Raw genomic sequence first — 21,009 nt, forward strand, 5'->3', positions numbered from 1 at the left:
CAAGAGGAAAAGAAAAAGCAAAATTCACCACTTTATCAGGAAAAAACTCTCCCAGATCCTCAGGGAACAGTTGTACCTCCCAGCACAGAAAGCCGTTATATCATGAGTCAAATCTTTGATCTGCGTAGTCCAGTATTGCTGATGCTGACCGGTAACCATATTAAGTGAGTCAAATGTTCTCAACACGGAGCAGCCATTTGATAAAGAAGATTTACAGCAATCTCTTTGCATCATTTGTGTGTCAGGAAAGAACATAACAGGATTCATAAATACAGCATCATTTGTATAACATATCCATGATCTATATTAGTAGAATTCTATACAAGTAGACTAAAAAGAAATATACTCAAGTATATTCAACAAGTATGTCTTGGGAGATGCTTGATCTAAGAAGATTCTCTGTTTTAATAAATTGAAATCCTCTATAATTTATCTCCAAGAGCCAGAACAGAGAATTTGGGCTATTTTTTGTCATTAGGGAAAGGATTGAAAATAAATTATCATCATACGGTAGTATCCTGAATATAATACACAGGGAGTATATATATTCATCTAATTTAAGGCATCTGAAGCTAATAGGGCATAGGTTTGGATGGATTACCTTACATGCATCTCTGAATTAGAGAGATTGACAACAGTGTGTTGATTTGCAAGGTAGATGTTGGGGAATTGCCAGCTAGACTGCAGGAAGAGATCAAGAAAGGGCTTAGCTTGCAATTGTTGCACAGGCACAAACTGCATAATCATGACCTCCCCCCAAATCTATGAAACCTTATCTGGTTATTCCCAAGGGAAGGCAAGCAGTCTGGTAAGATTCTTGTAACATAGATGAGGAAACAAAGTTACAGCCTGAGTCTATTCACAAGTGGTTCTGGTTGCTTGTGCCTAACAGTGCTTTCTGGTTTAGACACCAACCTTCAACATAACCTTATCTATATATAAAGTAGGAAGATGAATGATTGGAGATCATCAGCAGGCCTTGGGATGTGTGGGAACAGATTTAACAGATTAACAGAGTTGGAAGGGACCTTGTAGGGCATCTAGTACAACTCCCCGCCCAAGCAGGAGACCCTACACCATTTCTGACAAATGGCTGTCCAATCTCTTCTTGAAAGCCTCCAGTGATGAATCTAGAATCGCATGCTTGGGGTAAAACTAGGTTTTGGGTTGTGCTTACAGTATGTTGGCCATAAATTAACCAGTGGCATGAGTTCATTAAGACTGATTAGCTCGGTCTGCATCTTCTCTACTTTATAAAAAACATTATATAAAAATCTTGGTTGACCTAAGTCATGGAGAAACTAGAAGTCAGTAGCAGTGGGTCCATTTAGGGTTGATCATGGCATATGAAAGATTGCAAATTGCAATGTAAGAATAAAGGGTAAAAAGCATAAGTTAACAATAAAAGTAAAAGAAACAAAAATAAATGTTATGTGTCTGTGATACTAATGGAAAAGTTAAGAATATACTGTAGTTAGTCTGATTAAAAACTGGTGTAATCTTGTCAAGTGTGGTTAATTGATATTTCAATAAATAAACATTTATTGACCCTATCACATATCCCACCACAATTGTACACAGACTTTTAGTAGCTTGCAACTTGAAAGAAAAATAACAATTAAAATTTTATAAAATAAAACTGATAGAACAAAATAGACAAATTTACCCCCCAAAAGGCATCAAGCTTCAAATGCTCTCTGTGGGAACACTCCATTTCATGAAACTTCCAGAAGGTGACCAGATTGCATGTCATGAAATGAAGGGATAGATTTAATTATAAATGAAAGAGCTAAATGTCTATTAGAATATATAGCTTGGTATCATATAGGTTGCTATAGGTGTACATGAAAATAGGAGCCCAGAGGTCAATGATGTTGCATGTTATGTTTCAATAATAATAATGCAAAACTAGACACGAGTTTTTGGAAAAGTTGTGCATTGTTCTGAATCATTAGAATGAATGAAAAATTGTCATAAAGAAGATATGGAATTTGCTTGGAACAATTAAATATAATTTTATTACATCATACTGCAGTACTGTTAGTATTTCATTAGGGATGATTAACAAAATGAAGAAGTGAAAGAGGCTTTGAAAGAGGGAAAAAAAGTGCATATAAAAGATTGTTGCAAAAATAAGGAAGGAAGAAATAAAATATCATGTGCCTAGAAAGACAGTTGCAAAGAACATAATCAAAGCAAGAATTGTTAAGAATGAAACAGGAAGAGAAACCACAGAGCAATTTTCATAGAAATAAACTGTTTTGGAAATTTTGTTTTGGACAAAGAAGCTAAGCAAAGGTCCTCCAGCAGTATCAATGAAATTAAAAAATAATAGCGATAAAATTATTTTGAATGAAATGGAAATGCATCACATTTTCCCCATAAGGAATAATGTAATGAGTCCCAAGGCAGCCAACACCGACAAGTTCTAGTTTGTGCATTGAGAACCAAACAAACAAGTACCGGAACAAATATTTTTGTGTCAAAATGCATTGAGTACCAAATTTGATGAGTTTCAAAGCAGCTGAATACCAAGATACCATTGTATATACTTGCAGATGAACCCATACGCGGATAAGCTGAACCCAATTTTGGAGTGCCTTGTGGTACCCAAAATTCTTAGTTTATCTGCAAGTATATACAATAGTGGTAATAGGAGAAATGTTAAAAAATTAATTTGATTTGCTTGTAGACTGGCTATTCATTTGTCCAATATGTGTGTGAGACCTGCATTTGTATCTTTTAACAGTTGGAAGAAAGTTGATACTGTTCCCCTACACAAATGACGGCCGTGGCCAGGTGGGCTTTTTATCAGGTTCGCCTGATACGCCAGTTGCGCCCCTTTCTGAGTCGGGATTCCTTATGCACAGTCACTCATGCTCTCGTCATTTCTCGCCTGGACTATGCTAACGCTCTCTACATGGGGCTCCCCTTGAGGAGCACCCGGAGGCTCCAACTGGTCCAGAATGCGGCCGCGCGGGTGATCACGGGAGCGACATGGCGCTCCCATATAACACCTCTCCTGCGTGAGCTGCACTGGCTCCCGGTGGTCTTCCGGGTGCGCTTCAAGGTGTTGGTTCCCACCTTTAAAGCACTCCATGGCTTAGGGCCAGGGTATTTACGAGACCGCCTGCTGCTACCAATAACCTCCCACCGGCCAATACGGTCTCACAGAGAGGGCCTCCTCAGGATGCCGTCGGTCAAGCAATGTCGGCTGGCGGCCCCCAGGGGGAGGGCCTTCTCTGTGGGAGCACCTGCCCTCTGGAACGAGCTACCTCCCGGAATACGGCTGATTCCGGATCTCCGCACTTTCCGTAAGGCCCTGAAGACGTTTTTATTTGAGCAAGCCGGCCTGGCCTGAATAGGTTTTAAGGGTTTTTTAATTGTATTGCTAGGGGTTTTAAATTGGGGTGGCCGTTTAATTTAATTTATTCTTAATTATTTTAACTTTTATATTGTATGTTATTTTAATTCTCGGCTGTTCACCGCCCTGAGTCCCTTCAGGGAGAAGGGCGGGATATAAATTTAATAATAAATAAATAAAGGAAAAGGTAGCAAGAATGAATAACTGTAACTAGAAGGAAAGTTAATTTGTTTTGCGGAAAAGTATTTTGACATATTCCTGACTGAAAGGGAATGAGAGGTGATAACGAACAACATTTGGAAAATGTGGTATGGCTTTATGCCAGGCAGGAGGAGTACAACACAGATCTTTGCTTGTTAGTAGATCATTCAGGAATATTTGAATGTTTAACACACAATAAAATGTAAGTTTGTTGCTTTAGAGAAGTGTATGACAAAATAAATACGGTTGAATTAAGAAATGCTTTGTGCAGTACGAAGGTTGGTTGCTGAAGAATAAGAGTGGTGTATGTTGGAAATCCAGCATGCATGGAAAGAAATAGAATGCTCCATGCATAGTTCAACATTGATCAGGGAACAAGATGAGGATTGTTCAATATAATAATCAAGATATAAGGAATGCATGTGGTGATGGTAGTGTACTTTGTATGCAGGTGATGTGCTCTGTAGTTGACTCAGCTCAAATGCTTTACGGTGAATATTAGACAGATTGTACAATCCAATAAGGAGCATGGATCTGAAAAGTTATAGGATAGAATAGAATTCTTTATTGGCCAAGTGTGATTGGACACACAAGGAATTTGTCTTGGTGCATATGTATGAAAGATCAAGGTAATTACGTTTGATGGGAAATGTGCATTGACTAATTGCACATTATGCATAAATGGCCCAAAACTGGAGCACACAGATCACTTTGTATACCTTGATACTACTTGCTAAAGATGAGGAATTAGATAAAAAAGCTATGAAGATGTGCAAATACTGGTAGAAAAATAATGCATAATGTGTGGTCCATTGTGAAACATGAATGTTGAAAGAAGCAAACATGGCCGTGTCTAAAGATGGCTTTCCTCTTATTTGTTATATGGAAGTGAGAGTTGTGTCAGAAAAACATCAAAACAGCTTCAGTGTATGGGTAATCCTCGATTTATAACAGTTTGTTTAGTGACCATTCAAAGTTACAATAGCATTGAAAAAGTGACTTATGACCATTTTTCACACTTACGATCATTACTGCATCACCATGATCACATGATTACAATTCAGACGCTTAGGAATTGACTCATATTTATGACGGTTGCAGTTTCCTGGGGTCACCTTTTGCGACTTTCCGACAAAGTCAAAGGGGAAGTCAGGTTCACTTAATAATGTATGGCTATGGTAGAAACAAGGATAACTTGCAAGATAGAACAGTATGAAAAGATACACTGAATAATGTTAACAGAAACTAGATTTAGCTGTATGTTTTCCTAATTCATGCCTTTAAGTTATATGACTATTATTTCTGACTCCCTTTCTTCCTTTGCATAAAATATTTTACTCCAAAAAGGAATAGCATAAAAGATACATATGTATGTAGCACTAGAAATAGCACTTAGACATATGTAGCACTTCATAGTGCTTTTATGGCCTCTCTAAGCAGTTTACAGAGCCAACATATTGCCTCCAACAATCTGGGACCTCATTTTACTGACCTCGGAAGGATGGAAGGCCGAGTCAACCTGGAGCCCATCAGAATCAAACTCTGGCAGTGAGCAGAGTTTGCCTGCAATACTGCATACTAACCACTGCGTCACCATGGCTCTTTAAAGAATTGAATGTAGATGCAACTTTTTGCAAAGAATAATAGCTGGAGAAGTTGTCCAAAGCCATCTTTCCTTATATCTGTTACCATCACTGTTCCAAGAATACACAGAAGTAATGTGAAACTTATTTCTGGGAAGACAAGACTCAACAGCCCCAGTTAAAAAAGAAGCTTTCCAATCTTGTGATTCCAAGGTGCAAGTGTATTATTTTCGTAGAACATGCATTTAGGCACTAAGCCTGCTTTTATCACTTAGCTGTCTTCTACCACCCATTATCTGGATCATTATCTGCTGTCTATTCCTGTTAGTAGTGGCTCTCCAAAGAAACAGAGAAAGGCCTTTCTCAGCTAAGTTATCCTTTTAGCTGGAAATACTATGATTTAACCCTGGAAGAGCCTGGTGGCGCAGTGGACTAAGTGCTGTTAAAATAGCACTTAAGTTGCCAGCTGCCTGCAATTACTGCAAGTTCAAATCTCACCAGGCTCAAGGTTGACTCAGCCTTCCATACTTCCGAGGTAGGTAAAATGAGGACCCGGATTGTGGGGGCAATAAACTGACTTTGTATAAAAAAGAACACTGCTTGGGGGGCCCGAAAGCCCTACTATATATATACCTACAGGTATATACAAAAAGTATGACGGCTGTTGCTTAATGCATTGTCAGCTGCCCTGAGTCTCCGGAGAAGGGTGGCATATAAATCGAACTAATAAATAAATAAATAAACCCTGGGATCTTCTGAACAAAGATCCTGCCCTGTATCATTGAACTACTTCTTCCTTTAACTTTTCAAATGTGATACATTCTGTAGGCCAGCAGAAGGATCAAGGAGGCGACGAGATCTTGGGAGAGTTGCTAATAGCACCATAGTGGCTCCAACCACGCTCGGCTTGCTAAACATGTCCACCACAACACCGGAGGTCCCAGAGGAACCGAAGCCTTTTCAGATGATGGTTTTCAAAGAGTCAGTAGTCATCTCCAACTTGCAACACTTCACAGGGTACCGGATTGAGATCCAAGCCTGTAACCGTGAAGCTCTAACAGTATGCAGCGTTGCAGCCTATGTCAGTGCCAGGACCATGCCAGAAGGTAAGAAAGCATTTCCCAACTGGGTCCTATCTAATCAGCATGTTTACAAGACAAAGCACGAAGCAGGCTTCCTAATTTGTACTGATTGGCTTCCCCCCCCCTTCTGTTCTTTATCTATTAGTGAAAGCAGATGACGTTGTTGGACCTGTGACTCATGTGTTAATAGACAAAAACACAGTCCACTTAAAGTGGCAGGAGCCGAAGGAGCCAAATGGCCTGATCATCCTCTATGAAGTAAACTATGGGCGCCTTGGAGACTCAGAGGTGAACCTTCAGCCCTTTACTCTTCTTTCCTCGGGTACTGTCTGCTTTTCCCCCATGCTTTTGTATAACATTTTAGGAAGAAGGGAGATTGGAGTCTAGTGGAGTTTTCCGTGTGAAACAGCTTTCTTTCTCTGTGTGTATGTGTATAAGAGAGAAGGAGCATGCACACTCATCTCTTAGTTCTAACTGTACCTGACCCCAGCCCTGAAAAATTAGAACTCTGTTGTGGGATGAATTGTACTGCACATCAATACTTATTCATCCTGCATTACATGACTGCCCACAGTTTCTTTGTTGGGATGCACAGAACACATTTCACACATATTGCTAGTTCATGTGGCACCTCTCATGGGCAACAGAACACCCAATTCTCTCTCTTCTACCCTTTAGGAACAACGCTATTGTGTGTCTCGTCGACAGTTCTCCAGTGACCAGGGCTGCAGGCTGCGAGGGCTGCAACCTGGCAACTACAGTGTGCGCATCCGAGCTACTTCCTTGGCTGGAAATGGGTCATGGACAGAACCCATCTACTTCTACATTTCTGATTATTGTAAGATCAAGATTTCTTGGCGCTCTGAGTTTCTAATTACTTATTGGGTGGAGGAGGTAGCAGGAGCATGAAGAAATGGCTGCGGTCTCGTCCCTGCCTCCAGTGCAGTGGTGGGATTCAAATTTTTTTACTACTGGATCTGTGGGCATGGCTTGGTCGGCATGGCAGGGGAAGGATACTGTAAAATCTCCATTCCCACCCCACTCCAGGGGAAGGTTACTGCAAAATCCCCATTTCCTCCCGATCAGCTGGGACTCAGGAGGCAGAGAATAGATGGGGGCATGGCCAGTCAGAATAATTACTACCAGTTCTCTGAACTACTCAAAATTTCCGCTACCACTTCTCCAAAACTGGTCAGAACCTGCTGAAATCCACCTCTGCTCCAGTGCGTTGTGTCTTCTCATGTCCTACCTGTGAGAGAACGTGGCCACCAGGAAAGATTATCTCTGACATCAGGCTAATCTTCAGAAATAGTTGTACTGGATGTTATGAAACAAGGACCGGGAGGAAAGTCCAAGATCCTGTTTTACATTGTACTATATATTTTCTTTCTTTTTTAACTCTAGTGAATGCTCCCACCAATCTTGTAGCCATCATTGTTCCAATCATTTTCGCTATCTTTTTAATCATGGTTATTGGAGGAGCTTACGCCTTTGTCAAAAAAAGGTAAGTGTGTCTTGGCTATCTTTTTCAGAAAGATATTGCCCTTTAACAATGCGTTGAGATACAAATCAACTGCCTATCCATAACAGACTTAGCTAAATTTAATCTGTACTTAGTTGCTGCTGACAGGAAAATATGCACGCGTGAATAGCTTCTTCCCTCTCATCAGTAGTAATTTTGTTGGTATGTTTGATTTCTTGTTTTTTAAACATATACATTCTTCTTTATTATGTAGAAAACTCTACTTCCCGTCCAGTGTTGGGTCTATGATTCCAAACTATTAAATTTCATCTGGATTGTAAAAATTATTAATCTATGGGTTTCGGAATTTTTCCTATGACTGGCATGGTAGCCTTCTGTTTTAAATATAATTATTGTTGTTGTTGTATTCTAATCCCTATATTACTGTGAAAAAGCTGCTTTGCCAGTAGCAAAAGTTTCATGAGAAATGGTGCTTGGTCTTACTTCCCTCCTCTTTTCAGGCAAACAGAAGGACCAACAGGACCACTCTATGCATCTTCTAATCCAGAGTATCTCAGTGCCAGTGATGGTGAGAGGCAACTTGGTTTTGACTGTTGACTTTTTTTCCCAGAGATTGTGACCAAATCTTTCAACATTTTTTAAAAAGTGGTGTTCCCCATAAGTGGGAGCCTAAGATAATTTATGACAGCACTTGTTCTTCACTATTTACTTTAAAGAATAGGAAGTGAGGTGTCCCATGGAGTCCCACAGATTTGGTCCTAAAACTGGTAGTTTCCGACATTTCATGAATAGTTTGGATAAAGAGCTGAAAATTTCTCATCAAAATTTACATATGGAATAAAACTGTTGGGATATATTTTTCCATAAAAGACAGCAACAAAATTCAAAACACTGGATTGGTTGAAGAAATGTGCTAAAAACAACAGTGAAAATTAAGAGGGACAAATGCAGAATTCTTTATTGTATCTAGAAAACAGAAATCCAATACCCAATTGTAAGATGGGGGATACTTGGTTTGGTAAAAGCTTATTTGAAGGGAAGGACTTGATTGGTTGGAAAGGACTCGATAGTCTACAAGTCCTTTCCAACTCTGATTCTGCCTTGTGAAAAAATGATTAAAGAGTCAGAGAAGGAAGCCACGAACCAAAGATATAAAAGAGGGGAAGAGGGAAATAGAGCAGAATGAGAAAGAATGAAGTTTTCATAGTGAAAGGAGAAAGAGATGGATTTCCTGAGATATACTCAAGTTTTAAGGGTTTATAAAGTCACCACAGAAGGGAATTTGGCAAGGAAGCATATACAGTCTTCTGAGTAAATGGAGATTGCTGTGTAAAGGGAACTCTACTTTTTTTGTACTGAAAAAGTGACCAAAAACCAGGAGATTTTTGAATTCTAATCCTACCTTAGATGTGAAAACCAGCTGGGTGACTTTGAGTCAGTCATTCTCTCAGCCCAGTTTACCTCACAAGGTTGTTGTTGTTGTGGAGGGGAAAGGAAGAGGAAGGAATATTAGGTATGTTAGCTGCTTTAAGTTATTTATCAAAAATAATACTAAAGGGATAAAAACTAAAAATATATATAAATAAAAAAATAATTAAAATATAGCAGAAAGGAAGGAAAAATTAATAGCCTTCAGCTCCTGTAAAATTTACCTGTCTGGAAGTCTTAGTTGTAATGAAGACACTTTTACAGGACAATAACAATTCTGTTTCTGGTTGTTCAACCTTCTTCAGGATACAGCAATGTGAGAAAAATAATTGTAACTTAACATGGGAAATTCCTGCCTTAAGGGAAAACTTGTTTTAGTTTGGAAGAGGTTTGGGCCTAGCTTCAATTGTGGGATTCCGATCTACCTTCTTATCTGGGTTTGAGATCAGCCAGATTCCGATCGACCTTCTTATCTGGGTTTGTGTATATTGATTCTTTCTCCGCTTCTCCTTCTACCCGTAAACTACAGTTTACATCCCTGATGAATGGGAGGTCCCACGAGAGAAAATTGCCCTCCTGCAAGAGTTGGGACAAGGCTCCTTTGGCATGGTGTATGAGGGAATTGCCAAAGACATTGTGAAAGGTGAGGCAGAGATACGAGTAGCAGTGAAGACAGTAAACGAAACCGCCAGCCTGCGTGAGCGTATTGAGTTCCTCAACGAAGCTTCTGTGATGAAAGGTTTCAGCTGCCACCATGTGGTAAGAGGGGAAGGCTGCTGCTACTTGCTGGCACATGTTTATGGCTTGGGGGAGGGAGGCCTGTCCTGTCCAGCTTGTATTGAGAATAAGTCTTTGTATCTTTATCATAACTTATTAATTTTGGGGGGAGGGGATTTTCTCAGTATGAACTATGAGGACATAGATGATGCAATGAGGTTTTGGTTAGAATAAGAAATTTCTTTGGAACTGCTGTACTTTGTGTTGAGAGAAAGCATATTGGCTCAGCAGTTAAAGACACTGAGCCTGACAACTCGCCGTGCAACAGGGTGAGCTCCTGTTCCTGCCCCAGCTCCTGCCGGCCTAGAAGTTTGAAAGCATGCAAATGCAAGTAGATAAATATGTTCCCCTTTGGTGGGAAGGTAACAGCCTTCCATGCGTCTTGGCGTACAATCATGCTGGTCACATGACCACAGAGGTATCTTCAGACAATGCTGGCTCCTTCAGCTAAGAAACAAAGATGAGCACCACCCCTGGATTTGGAAACAACTGTTCTTGGTGAAATTATTTAAAACCACAGCAAGGAAGGAAACACTCCAGAATGCTCTGAACTTTGCAACAATGCCAATTTAGAAAGGACCAATGGGTTTATTTTCTTCAACAATAACAAAAGTCCTTTTTGGTTTTGAAAAACATGACAAGATTCTCTTTTACTCTTGGAACATTATATCTTCTCCTCCTCTTCTTCCTTATTCTTCTGTTGTTATGGCCCACTCATAACATGACTGGCCAGCTAAACAATTATTATGCTATGGGTGACTAGGAAAAATAGATGCAGCCACAGCATTAAGAAAGGCTTATTTAGCAGCCTGGCCCAGCATCCAGATGAAGAACCAGATCTTTATCACGTTGCAAAAGCCGTCAGTGGCCAGTCAGGGCCATCTAAATTTCAGGAAATAGGCTGTTTCATAGGGCAGGCACCATGACAAAGAAGCCATTTCTGGATCCCATTAGATGACATAGTTTAATGTAAGAAATCTGAAGCGTGCCTCCTTGTCAGACAATGTGCCACAAGCAGAAATAATAATGGAAATAGGCAGTCCCACTAAATGACCTGTGCTATGAAATTATTTATAGGTAATAACCAGCACATTGGATTGTCTAGACTCCCATTGGAATCTAATGCAACTCACTAAGTCTGTCTTAAAACTGGTCTTTCTTCTTACTTTTTTCATTAGGTTCGTCTCTTAGGAGTAGTATCAAAAGGGCAACCAACGCTAGTAGTCATGGAGCTGATGGCACATGGAGACCTGAAAAGCTATTTGAGGTCTTTACGGCCAGATGCAGAGGTAAGAGTTTGGCATGACTGTATTTGTGTACAGAAATGAGGAGATGGGAAAGATGAAAAGGAGATTGGGTTTGTATCCCAACGGCTAATAATAGTTTTGGCTCGGTTTTCAGAATAACCCTGGCCGTCCCCCTCCAACTCTTCAAGAGATGATTCAAATGGCTGCTGAGATTGCTGATGGCATGGCTTATCTGAATGCCAAGAAATTCGTCCATAGAGATTTGGCAGCGCGAAACTGTATGGTGGCTGAGGATTTCACTGTCAAAATCGGAGGTATGGTCACCTTCCAGAATGCTCAGGTTCTTATGGAAATAATGGATCGATTTTTGGTGGTTCTTAAATGGATTAGGTAGGTTTACTGAATCAGTGAATTAATAACAGTTCCAGGGCAATTTGCAGCTAATGGCTCTGATAAAATTCTTGATAGGAATTCAACATCATTCCCATATTGCTGCTTGAGGCTGTAGCTGTTTTCCAAATTAATTTCTTAGTACAACATTCTTTTTTCTTCAGACTTTGGCATGACCAGAGATATCTATGAGACGGACTATTACCGCAAAGGAGGAAAGGGTCTGCTGCCTGTGCGCTGGATGGCTCCAGAGTCATTGAAGGATGGTGTCTTCACAGCCTGTTCAGATGTGTGGTAAGTAGATACCTGTTGCTTCAAGTCACTCAGTCAGTCTTAATCCTGTTGCTATCCTCTCTCTTTGAACTAGATGCTTGACTTTAACTAGAGTAGAAAAAGAAGAGAGGCGTTGATATCTGTCTGTGATCCAGATGGCACAAGAGGACTTCATTCTTCTTTTTTTTTTTTATTGAAAAAGTTTTTCAAATACAAATTTCCCCCCCCTTTTCCCCCCTCCTCCCTAACCCCCCCTCCCCCTCCCCTCCCCCTGTGACTTCTTTATAATAAAATCCAAATTCATAACAGATTATATAATACTTTACCATCCCCTTACTCCATCCCCATATACTGACCCTTTATTTCTAATAAAATTATCATATCCCCCTTATACTATACATTTCAAAATGACATTCTACTATAACATTATATAATAACTCCTAATTTAGCATAATAATAAATCAAATCTTTTATGTATATTAATCTAACATTTCAAAACAACCTTCCACTATAAAACTATATAATAAATCCTAATTTACCATTTATTCAGTTCATAGTCTACCCATTTCCTTCACTCTCATCGTTATATCTCTTAACTCAAATCTTTTACATATATTCATATCTAAATATAATATCCCTTTTCTTAAACTAAACAATCAATAAACTAACCTGTCTCCACCCACTTTCCTACAAGACTACCATACTTAATAAATCTTAATATCTTTATTCTTCTGGCCACTCCCCTAAAAAATATTCCCTTATGTAAATAAAATCCTCTTAAAAAGACTTTAGGCTTGTAATCCATATAATATCTTCTGTAATGTCTTTCAGCTGGATTGTAAACTCCATCACCCATGTTAGGGTAACATCACATCCTAATTCCAACAGTATGTTCGGTATCTTCAATTACCATCTGCCCCCATCAATAGCAGATATCTTCATATTAAAAAAAACAACAACCACCCGAGTGACTTTATATTTGTATTCCATATAGTGTCTGTAGAGGTGTCTTTTATCCAAATTATTAATTCCAACCACCGTAATAGGGTAACAACCAGATCTTCTGCGTGCCCCAATCCTATATCTCTCTTGCCTTGTAACTCAGCATAAACGTAGTATATTTATCAAAGAATCCGAAAAAAAAAGATAGTTCCAATCCATTCAATTTAAGGCCCTTTTCACATCCCAAAAGTACAGCACTGTAGAGGTCTGTCACTCTCCTCAGGATAAAATAAACCAATACTTTGCCAATTATCTTTTCATATATTCAATCATCTCTTAAATAACTGGCATTACACTGTTGTTTAGTTTAAAAGTTTTTGTTTTTGTGAGACCTGCTTCTTCTTTTCTTGACTTTTTGTGGGTTGGATCTCCATCCTGAATTCCTTTCTGTAAATTGTATATCGACTATTTGGTTTTCATGCTGATCTATAACTTGATCTTGTTGGTTTTGCTTTTGTGGCTTAAATCTTTCTGGTTCTATAAACTGTATATCAACTGATTGATTTCCATGCTGGTTTGTGACTTGATAAGTCGTTACATTAGAATCCGGAACCGCCTCTCTTGTATTAAATAGTCCAGCTGAGACCTCTGAAAGAGAATCCAAAAGCGGCTCATCTGTAGAGACCTCTGTAACTTGTTGTTTCTTCATTACTTCCATCTCCTTCTGCTTTTCTTGAATTTCTATCTCTTGTTGATTTTGCTTTTTAAGGACCTTGTAGTAAAATTCTTCTGCTTTTTCAACAGTATTTAACTGATATCTTTCTCCTTGATATCTCAATATTATACCCACTGGAACATCCCACCTGAATAAAATATTTTGTTTTTTTAGCTCAGTCACCAAGAGTCCAAATTTCTTTCTATCTTTTAACATCTTAGGCGGCAGTTCTTTATATATCCAGATTTTTCTCCCATACAGTTGTGGAGTAGAATTAAAGGATTTTTGCACAATATCATTTCTTATTTCTTTATCTGTAAAGTAAATCACCACATCTCTAGGCAGTTGCCTTTGCTTTGCAATCCAAGAATTTACTCTATAGGCCTTGTCAATTTTACAAGATACCTCCTCAGGATGAACCTTTAAAATCCCAGCCAGAACTTGAGCAGATAATTTTCTTAGATCATCTCTGTTATTTTCCTGTAACCCTCTCATTCTGACCGCAAATTCTGTGAGCCTGTATTGCATCATTACAACTTCTCTTTCAATCCCTTGCTTTATATCTTCTGCATTGTAAGTCTCGTGACCAGCTTCCTTTTTAGACTTTACTTCTAAACTATTGTCTTGAATATTTATCAAATCATTTTCAATTCTTTGTATTTTATTGTCCAAATTATAAATCTTATCATCAACTTCCTCCATTTTAGACTCTAATAATTTGATATTTGTATCCATCTTTATAACAACTTCTGAAAAAGCATTAGTTACTGTTACAATCTTTCGTTGCAGATTATCATACTTTAGTTGTATCATTTCTTTAATTTCCTGCCTTAATTTTTCAAATTTCTGGTTCACAGTCTCATGATATTTTGCCATTTCCTCCTGAAGAAATTCTTTTAAATTAAAACCATTCTGCAAAGTCTGTAGGCTCAGAGCTTGTTCAGATAATTGTGGATGGGGGAGCACCCCCCCCCCCACTGCTTGTCTGTCAGGCTTCATTAACTTTAACGCCATCCTGCCACACAAAAAAACTCTTTTTTTAAAAAGAAAACTTTTCCCCAAACAAGATCAAATACAGATCTCCAAGAAAAAAGAAACTTAAAATGGATATTTTCCTTCTAGTCTAGCCGGCACTGTATATTTCGCTACTGTGTAGCTTATTACGGAAGGACTTTCACTTTCGGCTTTCTTCTCAAGCCTCAGCAGTCGCCATTTTAAACTTATTTTTTCCGTTCAAATAGAAACACTTGTAAAATCATTAAAAATACTTGCGATTAGGGTCCCAGGTACAAATCTCGCTCTCTTCAATTAAACCATCTGTTATTTTATTAATTGATCCAGTCCTGGCGCCTAGCTCTGCAAAAAAAGCAGAGTCCTCCCGAAGCCCGGAGCATCGGCGAGGGAAAATAGGGAGCCCCGCTCTGCTCGTCCCCAAGAGCAAAAAAAAAACTCTGGGGACTTCGCAGAGGGCTCTACCTACCCTCGCCTGCTCTGACTCACATTTCCATCAGGAAATGGAGTTTTTCGAGCCGCCTTTCAGATGTAAAGGCGGCTCTTTACAGGCAACGGGGCTGGCGATCACGGAGGACCGTCTGGCGGCGACCAGGACTTCATTCTTCTTGTTTGGTTAAGCTGCTTTACTTGCCTTCTTTTCAGCTGTTCTGTGGGTGGCACAGAGAATCTCTTCAGTATCTTGCATTCCTTCCTTCCTTCCTTCCTATTTCTTGCAGGTCTTTTGGTGTTGTCCTTTGGGAGATCAGCAGTTTAGCAGAGCAGCCTTACCAAGGACTCTCCAATGAGCAGGTCCTCAAGTTTGTCATGGATGGGGGTTGCCTTGAATGGCCAGAAAACTGTGCAGAGAGACTGTAAGTATCAGGAGTCAAAGTCTGGTTTTGCAAAAATATAAAGGCTGAACATGCAGTGGACTGTATTCCACCTGTCTTAAGGAAATACAAGTCTAATGCGTAGCGGCAGATAGCTTTGGGGGCTGTGTAATGCTGTGTAGGAATGATCTTGGGAGACAGGACTCAACCAAACAGATAAAAGGTAACTTAACCCACAGCAGGAATGTGAGCAGGGCAAGTTTCTTCAGCTGTAAAGGGGACAGAAGAAGAAATGTACTTTTAGGTTATTTTTCCAATCCAAGTGAGAAAAGGTTATGTGCATATTTCTCCTCTGCAACACGACTGTTCACTAGAGAGAGAAAAAGAAACCTCCACTCCAGTGAAGAAACCTTTTATCTTTTAATTGGGGCTGGAAGCAAGAACCTCAAATAATTTCCTGGACAAAACCTTAACCTAATTTGTTTGCAATTCCAGCCACAACCTCATGCAGATGTGTTGGCAGTACAATCCCAAGATGCGCCCCAACTTCATCGAGATCATTGAAATGCTGAAGGATGATCTTCACCTGACTTTCCGAGAAGTCTCATTTTTCTATAGTGAGGAGAATAAGCCACCGGAGACAGAAGAGTATGAGCTGGATTTTGAAAACATGGAGAGCATCCCTCTTGACCCGGCCTCTTACTCTCAGCGGGATGAGATCCTAGGGCGGGACAATGGGCCCTCTCTAGGGTTCAAAGGGAACTATGAGGAGCACATCCCTTACACTCACATGAATGGTGGCAAGAAGAATGGCCGTATCCTCTCCATGCCTCACTCAAGCCCATCCTAATAGTTCCCTTGGCTTTTCCTCATGATACAAATCTCAGGACTTACAGTATTGCTGGTACAGCATTTGAGACACACCGACTCACTTTCTATTCAGATTTTTAATCATCAAAACAGAATGACCATTTGGGATAGGGGAGGGGGTCTTGTGTGTTTCTGTTCTCTTCTTCTTTTTTGGTGCAACAATTCACTTGCTGTCAGCGGACTTTATCTGTGAAACAAATGGACAATTCTGTGGCTGCTGATCTCCTTGTGCAACTCTTGATTTTGAGATAGGAAGTGATTTCACACAACGACCGTCAGAAAAGAGAACTTCTGTCTACCCTTGTTCTGAGCAGAGGGACTGCAGGTTCTCTCTACTACTGCAGGGAAGGGAGCCTTGGACTGGATCGTTCCCAAGCAGAACCTGAAACTCTTCTCTTCTGCCAGCCTCTCTAGAGAGCCTCTTTTGTGATTTTAGCATTTTTTTAAAAAAAAAAGACTGAAGGATCTTCAGGATGTGTGTGGAATATGGTCTGTCTTTTTCCTTTGATTTGACCAACAGCTGCTGCTTTTCTTCTTAATGGATTAACTAACTAGTATGTGTGCCCTGAATGTGTATGTGTGTGCGTATGGAGGTAGAGGTGAAAATGGATAAGTCCTTTTGTACATAATAGTTTTATCTAACCACAGAGGTGAGAGGGTGTCCCTGTCCTTCCTTGCCTGGCCCAAATTCCTCTGACACGAATGGATTTTAAATACATTATTTTTATACTGAAGAACTCTTTGGGGGATTGCATCTCCTCTGCCATTCAGCAAAACGAGGTAGCCAAAGTGGTAGCCAATATTCTGTTTAGGGTTTTGTGAGACATTACAAGACTAAACAAGGCAAAACAAGCCAAATTCTCTCCCCTTCTTCTTACCGACCTGCCTCATGACCCTAGAGCTCTGTCTGGTTAGCATTAAGTGTATATGTTTGTTGTGACATATTTAAATCATAGATAGTGAACCACCATATAAATTATTGACACCTTCCTCGATCTTTTTTGTTTGTTTGTTTGTTTAGTTTTTGCCCTATCAAGGGGAAAAGAGGAGGCGCTTGTTTGTTTGGGGCCTTAAGTGTGTAAGCTGATTCTGGCAAGTTAACTGCTAGGAGATATAGTGCACAAACCTGTACTTTAATATTCAAATAATAGAGTGGCATGTGCATATTAATTTTTCAAAATATTTCACAAACCCACCGTTATACAACAGTTGGTCACCAACGGTGAAATCAAGCCTTAGCAGCTCTGATGGAGGTCTCTTAGCTCTGAAAGTTACGTGGAGCCTGCCTACATTTTACTGGTCTCTGTTACTCTTCCCCTTTCCAGTTTGTGGGGGTTTGTTTCAGTATGTGCCCGGACCAGAGAAGAGCTACATAATCTCTCAGCTAGAAAATGTTCTAGCTAAGGGAGAAAAAAAAAGAATCAAAACCAGCTCCTTATGCTTACATGGAGCAAAATGATCATGTAAATTTTGCTCTGGACCCTCCACACACAGCCTTTTGAGTCAATGGTTGCGTTTCCCCCCTTGGCTTTCTCCTGCCATTTCTGCTTAGTAAGCACAGTGTAAGATGGGGCCAGGGAGTAAATATCCAGTGGCACACTGTCCGCCTCCAATTTACTTGCACATCTTTGCATAAAATGAACAGAAGCAACGCAGGCACCTTCCTCAGATCTGCACTCAAGCTTCTGTGGAGGAAAGTTGGATTTTCCAAGGTTTATCTGTTCCTGCAAGGTTTTTTCCATCAGTGGTCAACCAGTGCCCGAGTTGGTAACCTCCAAGGAAAGGCAGCCTTGTTGGTCCCAAAACAATGGATGCTCAACAATTTACTTCTGGAGGATATGGGGCTTGGAGGGTCTATACTGTAGTCCATTGAGAATTTATCTTGCCCACTTTTAAAAACCTGTAGGCCCAAAGACTGCTAGAAGATTAATTTTAAAAAGGGAAGCAGAGGAGGATGGCATATTTGTAAAGTTTACCAGTTAGAAAGGATGTACTCTTTCTACATGTGTGCCAATGCTGTCTTTCTTTGTTTCTCCATCAGTGAAAATTACATACTTCAGTCCCCATCAGTATAGATTATGTGTTCCGTAAGTACTTCTCTCTAGGTTAGGAAGTTCAGAAGAAGCTTCTGAATTTAGTTTTTGGATGGTGTCTCCCCAATCTCCAGTGCACTTTAACCTTTTTGTTGCCTGCCCATGCCTTCCCCCAGTCTGCCCCATAAGTATGTGGGTTCTGTCTTAATCATTTATATCTCTTGAAGTTCCAACTTCACATTTCAAGTGCTCTTCAGTGCAAGATGAATCTGTTCATCTGCTGAAAAAGGACCTCACCAGAAGCTTTCTTTATCTTAGTTTTCCTGGGTTTTACATAAGCTTTTATTTTTTTTTCCTTATAATGTGAATTTTTATGAAAAATTAAACACCAAAAGGATCATGTTATCATTATATTAAAAAAAAGCAAATTTTAGGAGTTTGGGTTTCAATCTATGTTAAGACCTTAAACTCTTGAACTTGTCAGTGTTTTGCATCTAAGCCTTGCAGACTAGCAGAGATGGTGTGTAGCTCTTCTTATTTTAGTCCATCTGTTCCCCCAATTAGTTGGCATGAAAGAACAAGGATGGTCTCCAGGGATTTTCATCTTTTTCACTTCCCTCTTTCATCCTGAAGTGCTTCTAGATTTTTTTTGGAAGCAAAACAATGTTCACCAGACATTTGAGAGTGAAAATCTCACCTACATAATTGCTTTATTGGTTTTGGGGGGGAGGGGGAGATGAGAAATTAAAAACTGATGAGTTGTCTTAAAATCCTAAAACAAGCATTTCTAGAACATTTTATATCATCCAACTGGATATCCTTACATGGAGAAGTCTGAACTAGCATCCCTGTGATTGAGAACATGAACGTGCCAGTGCTTTGAATCTTTGAGGGAGGAGAGCATAAGCAGATGTGACCATCCATCCCCAAAGAGGATTTCTGCTCTTGTAGGCATAGCAAAAAAAGGTTGCCTTAGAAGCCAGTCAACTTCTTCCCAGTTTATGTGTGTATATGATCACAGAACACAGTTTTTGATTGTTGGGTTTTTATATATAAAAAAAGCCTCTTGTTTTAAAATAAAGGATCAACATGTGCCATGGTTTTGAAAAAAAAAAATAGAGAATATACTCACTTGATTTATTTTTTCAGTGCTTTCATATAAGAGCTGAGCAGTGATATGTACAGAGAGTATCTTTGAATATAAAAGTGAAAATTTGCTGTGTGTAAAATATTAAACAATTAACTGTTTATATTAAAAAAAATAAATTCTGAATAAATTATCCAAGGATATATCTAACAGATGACTCCTTTTGTCCTTTTTGTTCACTGGCAATTTATTCTTTAGGAGTAGAAAAAGCTGTGTGGAATTTACAGCAATTTCTAACTGGAGATGCAAAGAGTTTTAACCCTAAAGACATTCTCACAGAAGTTCCTTTACATTTGAATATGCTTTCAGGATCAGTCATTTGAAAGCTGGTCAGCATTCTCCACATTCCCCACCCTGCCCCCAATTCACCATTTCCTTGTCTTTGTGTTTCTTTAAAGATGGCTTTAGGCAAAGTTGAGGCTAGTTATATTTGATTTTTTAAAAAACTCTTTGGGGGTCCTGTTACCACAAGATTTTGGCTTTCCAATCTTTATGGTTTTCTTGACTAGAGCTGGAAATGTGGCTACTTCCGTTTGTTTAGTTAAAAGGGATCCCTTGGCAATTGTTTTATTCTTGAAATCTGATCTGGGGAGTGTGGATTTAGATCAATAAAACACCCCGTTTTTCATTTCAATATCATGCCAATTTCTTTGTTGTTAATTTCCTTCCTTACCCTTAGATGGGTATCAAGGATAAAGGTGGCTAAGATTACATATTTACACTAATGCTAGTGTCTGAACTCATCCTAGAGTCCAGCCACAAAATTAGTGCTAAAGATGACTTGTGAGAAGTGAATGAATCAACCTTGGGAGGAGAGTAAGACGGCAGATGTTGCCCAAGGAAAAAGGAAGTGTTGTGTTTAAAGCTGTTGTTCTGCAGTGAGTGTGTGGACTAGCTTTTGCCACCAAGTTTATTTTGAATGCCCGAGGAGAAATAAGTGGCACAGAGAGATTTTCAAGGCGGAGAAGCCATGGGGCAGATATTCTGGGTAAGTGCCACATAAATGTGGTTTTGAACTTTATTTCATAACTAGCTTGTTAGAAAACAAACGTTGAAGTCCAGAACTGTTCTTAAAGGAAGATTAAGCAAAAGAAAAAAGGAAGTGAGAGACAAAAATATGCTTTGGGCCATATATGAGATTGTGGTATTTTGTTGCTAGTGCAAAACAACAACAATGTTGTGCTTTTGAACAGAACTTGAATCTAGGGCTTTTCTGCAATTGCATCCTTCAAGTATTTGGAGGTTTTTTTTTCTTTCTGTTTAAATAATTCTGGAAATTTGGAAGCTCCTTCACTTCACTGTGCTGCATTCTATTTGAAGGCATTATATTACTGACAGTTCTGGTTACATTTCTAACGAACTGGCACTACTATCTGCATTTTTAAAATGTAAATTACATTAATTATACACCTTGGCTAATGAGCTGTTTCAAAGATAGGCTTCCAGGAAGAGGAGATCCTGAGGCTTGTTCTTTGCTTTATGTGTGTTAATAGTTGTAAATGCGAGCTGCTAACCAAACATGTTGCATTTGAAGTTGCAAAGGTTGCATAACAAGCGGAACATAAAAAGAATTTGCTCAAAATTACTTAATTGCTCTCCCTATGGAAGTTAATTAACTTGGTCTGTTGCAGCAGAGACCTGCTAAGTAGGC

At 39.4% G+C, this 21,009-nt stretch overlaps 1 protein-coding gene across 2 annotated transcripts in view; it reads left to right on the top strand.

Annotated features, from left to right (window-relative positions):
* The window catches only part of INSR (insulin receptor), an 86,044-nt gene extending 66,536 nt beyond the window's left edge, over nucleotides 1-19,508 (top strand). The window contains exons 11-22 of one of the 2 annotated variants that reach the window (XR_015734368.1): nucleotides 5,977-6,254; nucleotides 6,376-6,518; nucleotides 6,909-7,068; nucleotides 7,635-7,734; nucleotides 8,214-8,281; nucleotides 9,671-9,900; nucleotides 11,097-11,207; nucleotides 11,320-11,479; nucleotides 11,720-11,849; nucleotides 15,216-15,350; nucleotides 15,804-17,962; nucleotides 18,044-19,508. Coding sequence is in view for 1 of the 2 variants with exons in the window: in XM_034437584.3 (XP_034293475.2) it covers nucleotides 5,977-6,254; nucleotides 6,376-6,518; nucleotides 6,909-7,068; nucleotides 7,635-7,734; nucleotides 8,214-8,281; nucleotides 9,671-9,900; nucleotides 11,097-11,207; nucleotides 11,320-11,479; nucleotides 11,720-11,849; nucleotides 15,216-15,350; nucleotides 15,804-16,158 (1,870 nt within the window). In the remaining variant the exon portion in view is untranslated. Of the gene's footprint in view, nucleotides 1-5,976; nucleotides 6,255-6,375; nucleotides 6,519-6,908; nucleotides 7,069-7,634; nucleotides 7,735-8,213; nucleotides 8,282-9,670; nucleotides 9,901-11,096; nucleotides 11,208-11,319; nucleotides 11,480-11,719; nucleotides 11,850-15,215; nucleotides 15,351-15,803 lie in introns of both variants that reach the window. The other variant, XM_034437584.3, reaches the window with a different exon arrangement.
* The last annotated feature ends 1,501 nt before the right edge of the window (nucleotides 19,509-21,009 follow it).

The sequence above is a fragment of the Pantherophis guttatus genome, chromosome 1 (genome assembly GCF_059756535.1).
Source record: "Pantherophis guttatus breed Tessera chromosome 1, ASM5975653v1, whole genome shotgun sequence".
Taxonomy (NCBI): Eukaryota; Metazoa; Chordata; class Lepidosauria; order Squamata; family Colubridae; genus Pantherophis; species Pantherophis guttatus.